The 17628-nt window shown below is 39.6% G+C and overlaps 1 protein-coding gene across 1 annotated transcript in view; it reads left to right on the top strand.

Moving 5' to 3' along the window:
* Positions 1 to 17628, top strand: part of LOC136695477 (proton myo-inositol cotransporter) — a 60902-nt gene that overhangs the window by 13085 nt on the left and 30189 nt on the right. The window contains exon 3 of the mRNA XM_066669582.1: positions 3936 to 4144. Coding sequence (XP_066525679.1) covers positions 3936 to 4144 — 209 coding nt within the window. The remainder of the gene's footprint in view (positions 1 to 3935; positions 4145 to 17628) is intronic.

The raw sequence follows: 17628 nt of genomic DNA, 5'->3' as shown, positions 1-17628 counted from the left end.
AGTCAGGTTCACTCAGAGTGGAAGAAGTGAATCGACGTCAAATAGCTAAGAGCAGCTCGCCTGCATTCAGCTTGAAAGTCAAGGCAGAAGGAGCATAGAAATGGATATAGATCAGTTTCTAGAGAACACAATCCTACACCCAATATTCTTGCCAATGTAGTCATTATTTCTAAGTCTCTCTTTGTCACATGATGGTACTAAATTGGGAGGGTGAATGCAGCACATGCTTTAACCAAGACATGTTAATCCAGCCAATTATTATGCTTAAACTGCTGATAACCACCTCTGGAAAGGAGAATACTCACTGGCCAAACCCAACATATGCCTGCACTGGCTAGCATCTTTCTAAGTGATAGTGATAGTGATCTTGGGAGAGAGGAGTGCCAACCTGCCTCTCTTCTGATTAGAGAAGCAGGCTTGACACCAGGATGTCACTAGTTCGATCCCCTCGACCAGCAGGAAAACTGGGGTTGGGGGGTTGAAAGAACAGCATGGTCTCCTCCCTCAAAATCAACATCTAAAGTGCCCTTGATTAAGGCACCAACCCCCAACTGCTCCAAGGGCGGTGCATGGATGCCTGCCGCTCTGGTTGTGTGTACTCACTGCCCCCAGTGCACTAGAGTATATGTGTATGTGTGTGTGTGTGTGTGTGTGTGTGTGTGTGTGTGTGTCTGTTTGAGTTCACTGTCACTGATGGTTTAAAGGTAGAGGCACAGTATTTTTGTATATAATTGTGCAGTGGCCAAAAAAAAACATGTAATTTTAAAGAGGCATGATGATTGTGCCTGTATTTAAACAGTATTTAAATGTCTTGGGAGCCCCAATTTTGCAAAGGATTAATGTTTATTTCCCAAACAAAACATTTGGAAAAGTTCATCACAGCAAATCATTGTCAGTTACAATTATAATTACTTTTTACATTTATTTATTTATTTATTTATTTATTCGTTCGTGTGTCACAACTATTATGTAAATTCTTACAGCTTGTTTATATATTTATAAATGTATGCAGTTTAATGCTTACTATTATTTTGAAATTTTTGCTCATAACGACTCTCATCAATTAGCTGACTCTGATATGCTTGATTATTCTGTACCTGACCGCCAGTTTCATTATAAACAAGAGCAAAGAGAAACCGGAAAGTCTAGTTTTGCCGGACCGCCATATAGCCATTGTCACAGAGGTGTTTCTGGCATTTAATAACAGGAAAGCCCAAAATACATCCCCTTGTCATTGGAAGGTCTGGAGAAGCTTTGGTGCTTCATATCAATGTCTTTGTTTACATGTGGTTTTAATAAAGTGATTGTGTTGTACAGAAAATAAGTAAATGCAGAAATGAAAAAAGGAGCACAATGTTTTGTTCATAGTATATAACACCGGCATCAGTGTTTTTTAAATTTTATTTAAAAATAAATATTAGATGATCTACCACCAAACAACAAAGACCAAGAACATTTTGTTGATTTTAAGAATTACAATTGCTTATTTATTCAATGTAACTGGTTAGAGTAAAACACGCGAAGTTTAATGTGGCTGTGTGCACAGCTAAAGAGTTTTATATAGGGTGACCAGATCTGAGATCTGAAAAGATCTGTGAAAAAGAGGACACGTCTCCCGGGACGACTACTGACGTGCAGACTGACCAATTAAATGTTTACAGATAAGGTTATTGACCAATAACGGTAGCTCTACAGTCAGACCGTCCAATCCGAAGATTTTAGGCTACTTCACCACGCCCCCTTCTCACTCAAGCGAACCAAACGGAGTAGGGGAGGGCGGGACTAGTTTGTGAGCGAAACGCTTCTCGAAATTCTATGTAAGCTCTAGAAAAACAAAATCCCGGACGTTTGTGACATTTTTTTAAGTCTAAAAAAGAAGACATGTCCGGGTAAAACTAGTCACCCTAGTTTTATAACACACTAACGTCAATGTCTCCCCTCCTCTTCCCTTTACAATATTTCAGGCAAATACACATACACACATGAAATAAGATATAATACATGTGTAAATGTTGCAGAGTTCCGAGCGAAGGCTCTGGCCAATGTGCATGGTATCACGCTAAACAGCTCCAGAAACACCCAAATGGAGCGTATTTTTGTCTTATTTCCTATTATTCAGCCACAGTTCACAAATGTTTTTGGTTTGCGAACCAGTTTATATCGATGGAAGCGCACCAAACGGTTCCAAATTTAGCTCACAATCTGGAATGTGAAATATGGCTGAACTAACAACAGACGGTGTAGTAGCGCCATCTTAAGTTGTCTCTGTATAATATGGCTGAACTAACAGTTCCTACTTGCACATGCGCATTTCAACATTAGGAGTCAGTCAGACAGTTAGAGAAAATGCCTCTGCTAAGCAGGCCCTTTAGCAAAAAAAAAAAACAACCTATATTCACAAATTGGGCCAACCTGGAATATTTACAGCGAGTGTACACACCTTGTCATGAACAGTATTGTCAGGGCTTCAGGAATTATCTTAAATCAGGATTTTTGTGGCTTTGTCCCACACAGAATAGGGTCACTTCCCAGAGTTCAGTTTATTCTCCAGGATCTCTAGCCTTCCCTGTGGGTGAGGATATAAAACATGAAAGATTAACTTTATCAGAATACTGCATATGTCTTCTCACAAAAACCAAAAATAATGCACAAATCCTAAGCTCAGACCAATCTGCATGGTCAGCTTCTTATTTGACCCCATCCCTGAGGAAGATGAGGGATGAGATGATACTTTGTCAGCTGAGAGACTTCTTAACATGATCCCTGCCAGTTTCTCCCTTCAAAACCCAGCTTTAAACTCTCTTCTATTCCCTTTTACCTCTTTTTTATTGCATCACTAAAATGCAAATTGGTCTTTTTTAATGTTTGATGTTTCTTAAAGCAACATTGGCTATGACAGATATTATTATTATTGTTACTATTTTATTTGTATATGTTGTATTGTTCTGTCCAGGAATAAAATGCTAGGATAAAATGTAAGCTACACTTTCCTGGCATTGTATTTTCCCCTCTGAAGTCTAGTTATGCATTATATGTATTTACACACAATCACTCTCCAACTCCTAATTACCCTTAATTAAAGCCTTTAAGATTGATATATACATATGACCTCTGTTCCAAATGGCTAACTTGCCAGATCTCATTAAAAAGCAGGGCACACTCCCTATTACAGGAGAAATCAACCAGTTTTCAGAATTTCTACATAATTCAGTAGTTGAGATGCAAACCAAGTCATTGACCATAGCTTGAGGTGAAATTGTAGAGAAGCTTCTAGACAGATTTCTCCCCAGCTGTGAATACCTCACTACCCTTCATGGTGCTAATGCAGAGTCTGATGACGTGGTTGTTCTCCATAGACTTTTCTCTAAGATGATTACATTTCAGCTTTGATGGTCCTCTAATGGGTCGTGAATTTTAGTGAGGAATTACAATAATAATGAGTCAAAAGTGAATCTGAGGGGTCACACCACTGGGGAGGAAGGGGTTACTTGGTGAGCTGATTCTTGGGTTAAGTTCTGCTTAAAGTCATCTCTCCTTTAATGGACAGTGTGGTGATCTGTAGGCCCATTAAATTAAATGTTGAAATTAGGCATCTGCCCAAAGCTGCAGTTGGGGAAAAAAAGACACCATGAGTCATGCATTTCCATATAGGTGCCTCTTTAGACTACATTATGTGAACATTTGTCATTCAGCATTTCTGTGCGTTGAAGGGTATTAATGTCATTCTTTCTACTCTTCTGGAAAGGCTTTACCGTCTATGTTGGATAATTAGTTCTGGATCACCAACACAGCACCAATTAACCAGATAGTGTTTCATTCCTCCAGAGAACAGTTCTCTTCATTTACAGCTGCTTCAAAGCATCTAATTACGTTTTATGCTTTTGTTATTTATCGTCGTGCCCCCACCACACCCCCCCCCCCTCTCTCTCTCACAGGTATATGCTGGGCTTATCTATGGTTCCGGCCCTCGTTCAGTTTTTTGGTTTCCTTTTCTTGCCTGAAAGTCCTCGCTGGCTCATACAGAAAGGTCTTACGCAGAAGGCCCGTCGTGTCCTCAGCCAGATCCGCGGCAACCAAAACATCGACGAGGAGTACGACAGCATCAAGAGCAGCATCGAGGAAGAGGAGAAAGACTGTGGAGGAGGTGAGAAACACGTCTGTCACACACTTGCAACCACATGCACAGGCATGTAAAAACATACAGAATCCATCTCAGTATATATTCCATGACTAAGTGCTGAGGCTGTTAAAGAACCCTTATGTTCTTATCCGTGAGCCATCCATGATCTCAGGAAGTGAAGCACAACATCAGCTGAAGTCTTATGGAAAAAATGTCAAATATTCACATTATTTGAACATTCCATTCATATTTTTAGGGAAAAAAATTGCAATGTCATTTTACCCAATGTCATTGTCATATCTCCCAAGAAAACATATTGAAATATATATGGATTTCAATTGACATCATATCAGCAAAGCCATTTTTGTCTCATTTCCTCGTGGAATTAAAGTACCATCAGGCAACAGAGCACAAGTGGTCATCGAGAAAAGCTATGAGCAAATCTAGTGCAGTGTCATACAGCAGGTCAGGAGGATCAAGGGAAATTGGATGGGATTTGTTGGTAATTAGCCTTGGTGCAGGAGCCCTCTGTGGGTCTAAGTATTCACTGATCTCTGGGGTGATGGAATGACCGCCTACACATTCAACCTCCACCCACAACGTCAGACTCATCACAGACAGGATGTCATGCTGGGCTACTTTACTTCCCTCTTTGCCATCAGTTACATCCCAGAACTTATGTAGCTAGGTCTGGAAAGGAGGATTAGACTTGAAAAGCATGAGGCGAAGATCTTTTAAAGCCAATGTTTGACGAAAAACCAAATTGGCCCACAGCTTGAATCTTTCCATGAATCCATAAACTGCAGCACCCACTGCTGACACAGACATTTGATGTTTATGCACAGCTGCGTATAAAAGTATTGCAGATAAAATATGATAATCTGGAGCAGTTGCACCTGAGTCTATGTTAGAGGTATTCAAAATAGTTCCTCCAGTGGCCCCCATTTGGACACCAGGAAACTATCTAAGAATATGCAAACTCCCACAGTCCCTGTATAAAAAAAATCAGGTAATTTATAAGTAATGTATAAAGTAATAATAATAAAAAAATAATAACAATAAACAGCACATGACTATTAAAAAATCTTCTCCTTTCTGCACATATAAATAGAACAAATTATTCTTCTCCGGGTGACATCCCCTACTTATTTAGAGGTCCAACTTCAGCCTAAGTTCTTTGATGCTACATTATTTCATGTGACACTAATGCTGAATATATATTGTTATAAAAAATGAAACAAAATAAATATAAAAAGTATAATAAAATCTAACTCATCACTCCACCACACTACACACCCAAAGTTTGAATACCTCTGACCTAAGTTGACAATGGCCAAAGCTAAGCATGAGCTACAGATGTATTCCCTCAGCTTTGGGCTGTGGAATAAGGGAGCTGTGCCTAAAAAAATAATAATAATAAATAAAAATTATTTTAGCATTTTGTTAAGGTTTTCATAATATTGTATCGTATATTGACAGTTTTTAGGCATATCGTGATATGAGTTCTTTGGTCATATTTCCCAGCCCTAATCTTCATCACAATAACAGTTCAGTTATCCAATATTTAATATGTTATATATCTTGCCTGGTAAATGTTCATTAATTAAGAAGTAGATCTGAAGATTGTTGGATGATGCAACAGGTAGTGTCACTGTTACACAGCTCCAGGGTCCTGGGGTTGGGGATTCGAGCAATGCTCTGGGTGACTGTGAGGAGACGTGTCCATGTGGGTTTCCTCTAGGTGCACCAGTTTCCTCCCACAGTCCAAAAACACACGTTGGTAGGTGGATTGGCTAGATAATGGTGTCCATAGATTAAACAGTTTGAATGAATGTGTGAGTATATGATGCCCTCTGTTGGACTGGTGTCCCATCCAGGGTGTGTCCCAGCCTTGCACACAGTGATTCCAGGTAGGCTCTGTACCCACCGTGATCCTGAACTGGATAAATGGCTGCAGACAATGATTAAATAAAAGAATGAATAAATGATACACACATGGACATAATGCACATGATTGCATTTGAGTGAAATGCTGAAGTAATAAGCCAGTCTGGAAATAATAGGACATGCTGTTTCACTAATAACACTAGGCTCTTTGGAAATACTGATTTGTTCAAGCCAAAAAATGGATACGCGTCTGTACAATGGGAAGTCACCAATAAGCAAAGGCATTAACGTGGCTGTAATCTCTTGTTCCATTCTTGTCCACACTCATCAGCCACAGCCCCCTAGTGTCTTGACAGCTGTCTCCAACCAGAGGCATCTATGTGAGATTGAGTCAGTGTTTGGAGTGTATTCTCTGAAAAGAGAAGACTGCCCGTGTGTAGGCCAGCGTACGCTAAAGGTCTCTCACCCCAACCATGTAATTGAGGTGCAGGCTGTAAACCAGAGGCCTCAGGGGCATCATATAAACACACACACAAGTCACACAGCAGACATAGCAGCAATGTCACTGGCCTCTCTTCTCATATGTGTGATGTCAATGGTCATTGGTTATGTATGAGGCTGCAGTAAAACACCAGAGGGGAAACAGCACCAGCATGAGTTTGTCATCTCTGTCCTGTTTCTCTCCAGCTGCAGCAATACAAAAACGCCCCTGCTTTCCAGAGACAATTAACTACTATTGTATTTTATAAGCCATATACTGTAACTTCATCTTGTACCTTATTATAGAAATATATGTGACCCCTTATATTTAGGCAGCAGTACATACAGATTCTTAAAGAGAGAGGAGCTGTCTAGTAAACTTTAATGAGAAAAGGAAATAGACACAAAAGAAAATATCTGGAAATAAAACAAAAAACCTTCTGGTGTTTGTGGAAAAGCTGAGCCCAGACCTCAACATTTCTCAGTTTGTTTGGAATTACTCGAATTGTGAGACTCAGTAAATGAAGCCAAACCCTACATCTGACCTTTGGAGGAGTGAGAAATGTCTCTGAATATTTGTATTATTATTTTGTGTGTGTGTGAAACCACTCTCCCAAAAAAAAGCTGGAATCTGTCATGATACAGCTCCATTTACCTTATTGTCCACTCACTGTGCACTCTGTTAAACACATCTACCTCGTTGGTCCACCTTGAAGATGTAACGTCAGAGACAGTATCTCATCTGTTGCTGCACAGTTTGTGTTGGTCGTCCTCTAGTCCTTCAACAGTGGACACAGGACACCACTCACAGGACGCTGTTGACTGGATACTTTGGGTGGTGAACTGTTCTCAGGCCAGCAGTGACAGTGAGTGGTTTATAAACTCCAGTAGCACTGCTGTGTCTGAGCTACTTGTATCGGCACAACAGACACTAACACACAACAACCACATCAGTGTCACTGTAGCACTGAGAAAGATCTAACTTGCTCTGTGGGGGTTCTGACCACTGAAGAACAGCATGAAAGGAGGCTAACAGAGTATGCAGAGCAACAGATTAATTAGAGTCTGTAATTGTAGATCTACAAAAGGCATTGTTTAAGTATTATGGATGATCGATCTATTTATAGTAAAAGACATCAGACATCATGTTACATAAGGGAGTGTCGTAGTTGCCAAAATGTGGCAAAAAGAAACAAAACTTGGCTGTCAATCATCACTATTTATGAATGTCAAGTTTCTGTTGGAGTCACATAATGGAGTTAAAATAAACTGTGGTTTGTACAGTGTTAGCTGTCACTTAAGACTTCGATGTTGATGGTAGAGCTGCAACTGCTGGACACAGGTGGACTGCTGGGAGAGAGTAAAGAAGAGGTTTACATGAAAAAGGTGAAGTGAAAATTGCAGATGATGGCAGGGTTGGAGACAGCATGGCGAAACTGTTCACACCCAATGGAAAACAAATAGAGTGAGTAAGAGGAAGGGAGCGAGGCAGAGAGATGTAACCACTATGTGGCCAAATGTTTGTAGACTCCCAATGTTACTTCTGGCACCAAGTGTATCAGTAGAGCTGTGCCCCCCCTTACCTTTCTGGGAAAGCTCTACAGTAGATATTGGAATGCAGCTGTGAGGGCTTGACTATATTCAGCCACATAAACATTAGTGAGGCCAGATACTGATTTTGGATGATTATTTCTGAATCACAAGCCATACATTGCATTTTTTATTCATCTTCTGTAACTGCTTCATCCTGATCAGGATCAGACTCTCTCCTGAGCCTACACTGAATCATTTAGCGTATGGTTCGCAAATCATCCCAGAGGTATCGGACGGTGGTCCATAAATCCAGAGAACAGGGTATCACTGCTCCTCAGCCCAGGGCTTTATGCCAGGGCATGACATTGCACATGGTGACCTTAGGCTCCTGTGCAGTTGCTCCACTACTTCCCATTCAGTTGACAGTGCTGTATTTTGGAGATCATGGAAGCACCTTAAAGTAGCTGAGATTTCTCATTAGAGTGTATGTAAACCACAACAAAATAAAGAGTTGTTTTCTGCTTTGCTCAGCTTTGTTGCTGAGACCTGAATCATTACAGCTCCAGAATCAATGACACAGATGGAGTAAATGACTATCCTTGGTTACTCATTTGTGGAATGGAGTTAGAGCATTTTTAAATTGGTTCTGTGAAGAAAGAGACCGCCTGCCCGCTCCACTAACAGCCTCTGTGCCTTATTTTTGGATGATATAATTTAAAGACGATTTCCCTTACACAGGGTCATAAACCATCTTTATCTCAGCGCTGATTCATTTCATTGCCATTGTGGCTTAATGACGCAGTCTATTTATATTTCATGATAAACACAACATCTAATTCTGGTGCTCATATTTATGTGCCAGCCAGCACTTGTGAAGGCAGCAGTGTGGAAGACGAGCAATAGAGAGAAGCCGGCAATATTAATGATTTTTCTCAAGGAATTAATAATTCACAACAGTCTGATTTTGTGGAAATGTCCTCGAGTGTTTTGAGCACCTTTTGGCTGAGTATATGATAATGTATACTATTACATCTGGTCTACAGTATGGTGCAAAACCTAGAGACCACCCTTCATGTAGCACAACATTCAGGGTCAGGGAAAATAGAAGGAAAAAGGAAAAATAAAAATAATATTTACCACAAAACACTAAACGCAAGAAGATGGTGCATCTTCTTCTTCTTAGAGTCCAGCTAAACACAGATGTTAAGGTCTGGACTCTAGTTCTAGTCTAGTAACTTTTTTCAAAAATGTCCCTTGATATCTACATTTTTATAGATCTAGTACAAAAAAACTATGGAAATTGTTCAGATCTGACAAATTGAGTTTGATGTTGTCCTCTCACCTCTGCTGGGGACAGCGTTGAAGATTTTTTATGGCTGGTAGGAGTTTCATTTAATGTGTGATCCCATAAAATGTAAGAATATTGGAATGCATGTAGAGAGGATATGAAGCCAATGTCGAAGTCTTGACCACCAGCTGATCCCATATTGCTCCTAAAAACGTCTAAGCTTTAAAGCTATTTAGAGCTTCTTTAAATTAAGCAGCCGTATAATGAACTGGTGACTGTCCAGAATGTGTTTCTGCCTAGTGAACAATGATTTCAAGTAGGCTCCGAACCCCTCCACAGCCCTGACCAGGATGCAAGCAGTTACAGAATGAATTAAAGCATTTCATCTGGGATAAGAATCTAAATGTAATTATGTATTGCACTAAAAAAGGGTCCTGGTAACATTACTGGAATGCCTTTTTTTTTTTTTTTTTTTGGAATAACAATGTAGAGCCATTTGTAAAGACATTCTTTAAATATCCATAATCAGGAACTGTTAGGGAGAAGCAAAAAAACATTTATGCAAATAAATGGATCTTTTGAATGTTCTGATTTGCCATTTTAAGGAAGCGCTATTCCACTGGAAGACCAACACTTGCTTTTGTTCAGGGCTGGATCAGATTAATTGTTACTTGTTATTCTTTTTGAACATGCTGTAATTAAATATTAAGTTGCAGGAAGCATTGTCTTCTAATTCATTTCAGTTAATTAATTTACAAATGATTACTTTCTCTCACATTTCTTCCACCTGAGAGAGAGAGAGTGAGAGAGAGACAGGCACAGAGAGAGCTTTTTAGAGTGTGTTAGTGAATGCTATTTCTTTCTATTTTGGATGTGTATATACTCTATAAGCTTTTGGTGACTGATGTCTGTATTGTACTTTTAAGCTGATTGTAAAAATGGCATTAGTGGAACATAATGAAGGCTATTCTTCATGTCTCCCATATGAACTGTTATTAGTCCTGAATTAAAGCTAGCTGTGGTTGTTGTGGGTATTTCTCCATACGCAGATGAAAGGCTAATGCAGGAAGATTGGAGTCGAGCTGTTTTTGGGAGGACAGGAAACTCAGGGTTATTTTATACATCCTGCAGCACTATGAAGTTAGCCATGTGATGTCCACCCAGCACTCTCTACGCTTAAGCTTTGATCTAGGAGGTCATCTTGTGTTTTAGGCATTTTGCCCATACTTTTCAAACCTGGATTGTTCTCTATAGCCTCAGCAGAAAAGGTTATATGCATGCAACATACGGACAGTTTGTGGATGCTCCTACTGAGTGAATGTTGTTTATATAACGTGCACACAATACTGACAGGGGTTCAGCTGTACCTGTCACATCCTACATCAGTACCGGACCTCACTAATATTCTCATGACTGACTGCCATCACACACTCGCTTTAGTGTTCCAACAACTCATCCCAATGGTACTGGACTCACTCCAGAGTCTAGTAAAGTTTTATACCCTTCTAGCCCACACTTCCTATTGGGCTGAAATACCATCTTACATTTCATTCTATGAGTTTCTGTTGAGATAGAAACTGTGTGCCGGACATATTTCACTGTTGCAGCTGAAATCTGCTACATTCGCTTACATTCACTTAACGGACATCTACAAACCTTTGGACATTTAGTGTATTTTCATTTTCACAGAAATGACATGAGACACGGGCCTTTTCATGGGTGAAATTCATGTGTTGACTATGAAAGAAAAGAACATCATGTCCATTTATAGGAGGAGCGAGAGAGCAGTGATGATGGATATGCAGTACAAATGTGATCTGGGGGCAGATAGTTACCGCTCATTTTCTAAAGCTATTACTCATCCACAAGAGTGGAGACAGTGGATATTTAGTCAGTGAGAGCTGCAGTTTGGTTGTGTGCAGGGGGCTGGTCTGATGTCAGCCAAAAATCCTTTTGACTGTTTGATATTTCACTGCTCTTTTACAAAAATGGCCTGATTTTGCCTCTCAGATCTGAATGGCTTTTTATTCATTAAGATATTCAAGTATTTTTCATTAATATAATTAATATTTCTTCAATACTAGAGACAACAGACTGAATAAAACCAACCTCTTTTCCCTGAAAGAAGTAGTCAATGACCATTGCATTTTTCTGATTTATCCTGATTGAGACTTTAAAAAAACAGGCATATGAAAGAGGCTGTGTCCATTTTTCCCAGTGTGGAGCAGTGGCAACAAGCTGTCTCCTTTTTATTTCTCACTTGTGTGCTCAGTGCCTGTTCTATGTGAATCCTTCGCTCATTCAGAATTCTCCACATCACAGCTCTGTCTGTGTGATCCATGGGATCAATTCACACATTGATTTTCTGTACTGCCATGTTTCAAAGAGAGGTAAATGCCAGTTTTCTTGTTGTTTCTCACCTTTATGTTCCTTTTCATGTATGCAGTATGGATGTGTACTATTAGAGTGGCCTTAAATAAGAATCTAATTAATTGTTTGTGATTTTATGAAGCATTCTGTGGTGAAATATTGCATCCATCTGCAACATTGGTTTATAAAGACCTTTAACTGGAGAAAGCAACATGTCATTTACAAAAGTAACCCTTTAAAATTATATATATTACCAGATTTTTAATGTATTGTTTTATCCTTATCCTCCACAACTTTTCTAATAAAATGTTTTAGGTTAGTTGTTCTTTGTCTTCTCCGTTTCCATTGACAACCACGAAGCATTGAGATCAGTGGTTTGTATTGCTGTCGGCCTTCACTATAGATAAATGATTTTTTTTTCTTTTAGAATCAGTAGCAAAGCAGGCTGTTATTTCATCTGACTTGAAGGACGTGTGTAGACCTTAGTATGCTCTTGAACTCATTGTTCAGGGCACACTCAAAGCAGCCAGCAACACTCGAAAAAACTGTTTTTGTTATCAGATCTGCTCTTACTGTTCGGGGCTTTGTTCTTGGAGGTTAAGGTCTCTCTTTATCCCCATTCTTCTAAATAAAAGCCAGACTGAAGTGTTCTGGGGATGTTATGTAACTCCAGGCTGTTATAACTTTATATCTTCTATCATTCTGAAACTGATGCCTCTCGGAGAAACCTGTTGGTGATAAGGGTTGGGATTTTAATTGGCTTGTGGCTTTTTCATCATTTGGGTTCCATAGCCTATCTGTGTCTGTGTGAGAGCAATTTTATCACAAAGTGAGATAGATTAAGAAACAAGTGAGTGCTCCTCCTGTCCTCATGATCAGATAATGAGCAGGATGCTCAGTAAATGGTTGAACTTTGGTGTCATAACTGGCACCTGTACAAAATGCAACTGCGGCAACGTGTACGGTTGAGTGACAAACTCAAATAAGAAGCCTTAGGTCCTGATATAGCTGCAGTCTAAACAGTACCTATATATATACTGTGTGTGTGTGTGTGTGAAACGTGACTGTATCTTCAGTTATGAAGATCGGATAATATGCAGGAGAGTCTGTAAGTTAGAGTGCATCTCTTCAAACTTCAGCTTTAGAGTTTTTGAAGGATAAGAGGGAGAAAGAGAGTGAGAAAAAGTTCTCCTTCAGCCCCAGAGGGTTTTTTTTCTGCTGCTTATTAATATGGAATGAAAGTCGCAGTAGAGAAGCAGCTCGATCATGATCAGGGCTCCAGCAGACTCAGGCAAATAAAGGAGCTCCTGTAGCATGATTAAAAAGCCTACTCTCCCTCTAGAAAACCTCAGGCTCTTCTTGGGGAAAAGTGTCACTGAATATGCAACATGTTGTTGCTCTGAGCGTATTTCAGTTGGATCTCTCACCGTTTGGGGACGGTTTGACCCAGCAGATGAAAAGTGGAGATGTGTTGGACAGGATTATATATAAATATATATAATCAATCTTGATTAAAGGATTTGTTGAAGATTTAGAGTAGAAATATTATGTTGATGTGTTCTCCCTGTGTCCGCATGGGTTTCCTCCGGGTGCACCGGTTTCGTCCCACAGTCCAAAAACACATGTTGGTAGGTGGATTGGCCACTCAAATGTGTCCATCGGTGTGAGTGTGTATGTTGCCGTGTGTATACTGGCGCCCCCTCCAAGGTGTATTCCCGCCTTGTGCCCAATGATTCCAGGTAGGCTCTGGACCCACCGCGACCCTGAATTGGTTACAAATAATGAATGAAAGAATGAATATTGTATTGATGCAGTGATTGCACACTTGGCAGACAAGCTGTAGCTTGTAGACATATTTGCACTTATTAGATTTTCACATGAATTTTTAAATTATCCTTCGTGGAACTGCAGACTGCAAAGAAGTAATCAAACTTATTAAACTTTAATAATAATTAAAGTAATGAAACTATCCAAATTAAGCAGCATTACACAACACAGTGCCTATGGTGGTGGTGGTGTAATGGGTTTGGAACTGCTTGGCTCACCACAGGCACAATAACAATAATTTAGAAAAAATCCTGTGCATTTTTGGCACATAGAAAATCAACTTAAACCAAAAATTGCAGATATGGGCATAACACCGAATAAAAAATTACAACAAAATTTCAGTCAATAATAATGTCACATATTATGTGGTAATTCAGAGAAATCTGCATGAGAAACCCAAAAAGGCATTCCAGAAATGTAAATTCTGTGAGCGGTATTTACTCTGTTTGGAGCTAAACCTTCATATGTGCCCTTTGCTCATGCTGCTGTTGGTATTCATATCACATGCCTCTCTTCCTCACTTCTCTTTTCTATCGTTCTTCTGACTGAATGACCTCTTCGACCCTCTCTTCTTCTCCACTAACCTTTAGTTCAATTTCCATTGCACGCCTTAATGGCATTTTTCTTCTGTTTGCTCTTTGAAGCTTTTTTGTCTGCCTTTTCTCTTTTTTTCTTTTCATGTTCCACCACAAAGCCTTAGAAAGCGATACTATGTTCACTAGATTCTATTTGGTCAGCATCGGATGCTATTGAGTGAAGTACTGTGTGCTGTTCACTACCTGTTTAAGTAAAGAAAGCAAGAATAGAAAAGAATGTTCTAGCATTTTCTCCTTCATTCACGTTGTTCTAGGAACTTCTTGTTTCTTGATTTACACTTTTCTGGAATGTCAGTATAACAGTGATGTGAAATAAAATCAACATATATATACTGTAGAAAATCCACACAATCTCAGCTAATGTCAGATGTGTTATAGCCTTTAGTGAAATTATGACAGTATAAAACCATATGACCAGAAGATTTATTCAAAAGAGGCAAGTGGACTCTGTGAAAAATATGGCAGAGCGAGAATGAGAGAATGAGAGAGAGAGAGAGAGAGAGAGAGAGAGAGAGAGAGAGAGAGAGAGGGAGAGGGAGATGGGGAAGAATGTGATGCCTTTGTCTCCTGGGCCCATCTGCCTGCTTGAGTCTCGCATCCTCATTCACAGATCCTAGCAACAAGCCCTGAGAACCTTAGACATTTATCCAGATGTTGAGACACTTCTGAACAAACAGGGAAAACTGAGCCAAGGTAAACCAGGACACAGAAAGGGTCACATTAACTGAGGGCTTCCATAAAGGCTTTGGCACTGGTCCAGCTGAAGCATGGTCACCCGATATGAACGGAAATGTTGGTCAAATTATTGGCATGTTCTTTTAATTGGTTTTATCCACTGTCATTGTTTGAAAACAGAAACTTATTCAGATTGCATGATCTTATTAATATTTCAGGCTTTTTATGACTCTTCAAACAATAAACAAATCTAATAATTAATAAAAGCCATTTAAGTATCAGCTTGATTTACAGTTAACCTTCCATAGATTCCTAGCTTGATATGATTTTCTCTGGATGGGTAGTAGAATGGCCCTCCCTCTCCCCATGTGACGCTAGGCAATGTGGGCATTTGTTGATGAGTTTGGAAGTTAGCGATCTCTGCTAATTATGTTAAATTCCAACTACGATGGTTTTGAAACCTTTTGAACAGATACACTAACTGGCTTCCCATGTCTGAGAGCATGTTCTGCAGCATGTGGTAGTCTTGATAGCATTGCATGATTGGAGGAGATCCAACAAGTGGTAATGATTGAAATTAGGGAATCAAGTCGAAAGCCAATGGCACATTGTCATTAATGTGAACTACAATAACATGCATATGGATCAGGGATGCAACACCTAACCACCATGAGTGTGTGAGAGAGTGATTAAGTGACTGAGTTACAAGCCAGTACCCCGAGGTGTGTCACATCTAAACATCCAAAGCCAAAAAATATAACTTCATTCAGCATGTTCTAGATGATTTATCCAGTTAAAATACAATCTAGCATACAGCACATAAACGTAGTGCAATAGATCTTTTTGATCTGCATAATTATGAGGACCAGTGTGTGATCATTCAGATTTTCAGACCAGATTTGTCACAGAATCCAATTTGTTCTTTTTTCCTACAGTAACCAATAAAGCATTTATAGACTCAGTGTTGAGACAGGGCATTTGTTCTGTTTTGAAGAGTATTTTTATAGTGCAAGTTCTTCAGTTACTATAAGGAGGCTTATATTAACATCATGCCCAAGCCATACTGGATCAAGCAAGATGAAGTGTGTGTACAGCTTTACAGCACAAGTCCAGATGCTTCACCAGGTGTGTACAAAATAACCATTGGTCACACTGTCATTGTATAGGAGACTCTATTGGCCAGATAATCCCAGGAATCAATACTTGGGTCTATACACAGATAATAGAATGATTGATGCTCAATCTGTTAGCAATAAAGGTGCAGCAAGGACAGGTCAGTTACATCCATCACACTGTGTCCAACGTGAGATACACCCTGCCGCAGTCTACTTATTTACAGAAATTAATGCGCAGTGCAGTAGGAAACTGCCAATGGAAAACACTGCTTCTTTCCATAAGCATAATGCTAGTAATTTAGCACAAATATGACCACAAGGTCAGTGAAATATATGCTTTGCTACATGCACAATATCTACAACTGTCAACTGATATCACCTTAAAATGTTTGTTTATTTGATGTTTGTTAAAAAACAGTTTTAGGCGATGCTGGTGAATAAAGTTGGTTTATTGATGTTTGTAAATAACACCTTTAAAGGACAGCTAAATATTGGCATCTAGGAAGCAAGAAAGCTAATCAGCTAATTTGACCTTTAGGCTGCTAATGTAATAGCTGGACTCTAAACAAGCATTGTTTACCACCGATATTTTTGGCAATTGTCAGACAACATTTTCTTTTTCTGCAGTGCATCTAATTGATCTGGTTTACCAAGGGCACCATCATTTCAAAGAACATGTAGTTCCACTGCGCTACAGCCCAATGCTGGAAGCCTTTTAACCTCTTTAGGCAACCATTAGTACTGGGCATGGTGACCTTACACTCATCTGCTCTAGAGTGCTCCATTCTTGGCTTTTCTGTGGTGAGTTACTGAATATCTGTGTCAGTAATTAATGCACCTTAAAGGGGAAATATTGTTTTAATAAAATTATTTTACAATAACAATACAGTCGCACATTAATATTGGGATATGGGATATTCTACTTATCCACAAACGGTGAAATATTTTTTTCATTACAACCCCAGGGAACTGTAGAAATATTATGTAGAATATGTGCCTTTTGAAGTAGCTGAATGTCCTGTTTAGGCATCTGGATATTTTTGGAAATCAACCATATTTATTATTTATGTCAACTAATCTCCAACAGACCAGCCACTCTTATCTATAAGCTAACGTAGCCCATGTTAGTGAAAAAAATGTCCTGTACTTAGATCAGCATCACAGGCCAACTTTGTCAACATGAGCAGTCTCATGGTGACACCTCATCTCCTGCTACTGAGCGTGCTCCACCGGAGTGCTCTGATTGGATTAAGATAAGGGACATGCACATGTTAGAGCAGCTGTTAGGAAGTAGCGATTGTGTGTCTGAGGGAATGAAGTTAGTGCTTCATTATAAGAGCCATTCCACTGGCCAGTCCAGTTCACAGCAGTTCATGAATCTGGCTTTGAGGGCAGTAATCCAATAACGGCCTGCCACACCTGTCTCCAGGGACCGGGCCAATCATCTTTCACCATGAGACATGGACGGTCGCCACTGACAATGTCGCTCGGTCCAGACACAGTGTTCACTTTTGCCCATTGCTTACTGGACCATGACTCTAAATGCACTTCAGTGACCTCTCATATTCTCATATTCATGCCTAGATGGACAGATCAATGATGGTTGGTTCAATAGATGTTAAGTAAGATGGATGAATAGAATTGTGAAAGACCTGAACTGGTGAGTTGACAAAGGTGGATGAATCTGATTCATTTGTGAATAATAAGAAATAATACCCCTTCCACTTGACACAAGCT

This window comes from Hoplias malabaricus, chromosome 4 (assembly GCF_029633855.1).
Source record: "Hoplias malabaricus isolate fHopMal1 chromosome 4, fHopMal1.hap1, whole genome shotgun sequence".
Classification (NCBI taxonomy): Eukaryota; Metazoa; Chordata; class Actinopteri; order Characiformes; family Erythrinidae; genus Hoplias; species Hoplias malabaricus.
This window is presented reverse-complemented; position numbering and strand designations above follow the sequence as displayed.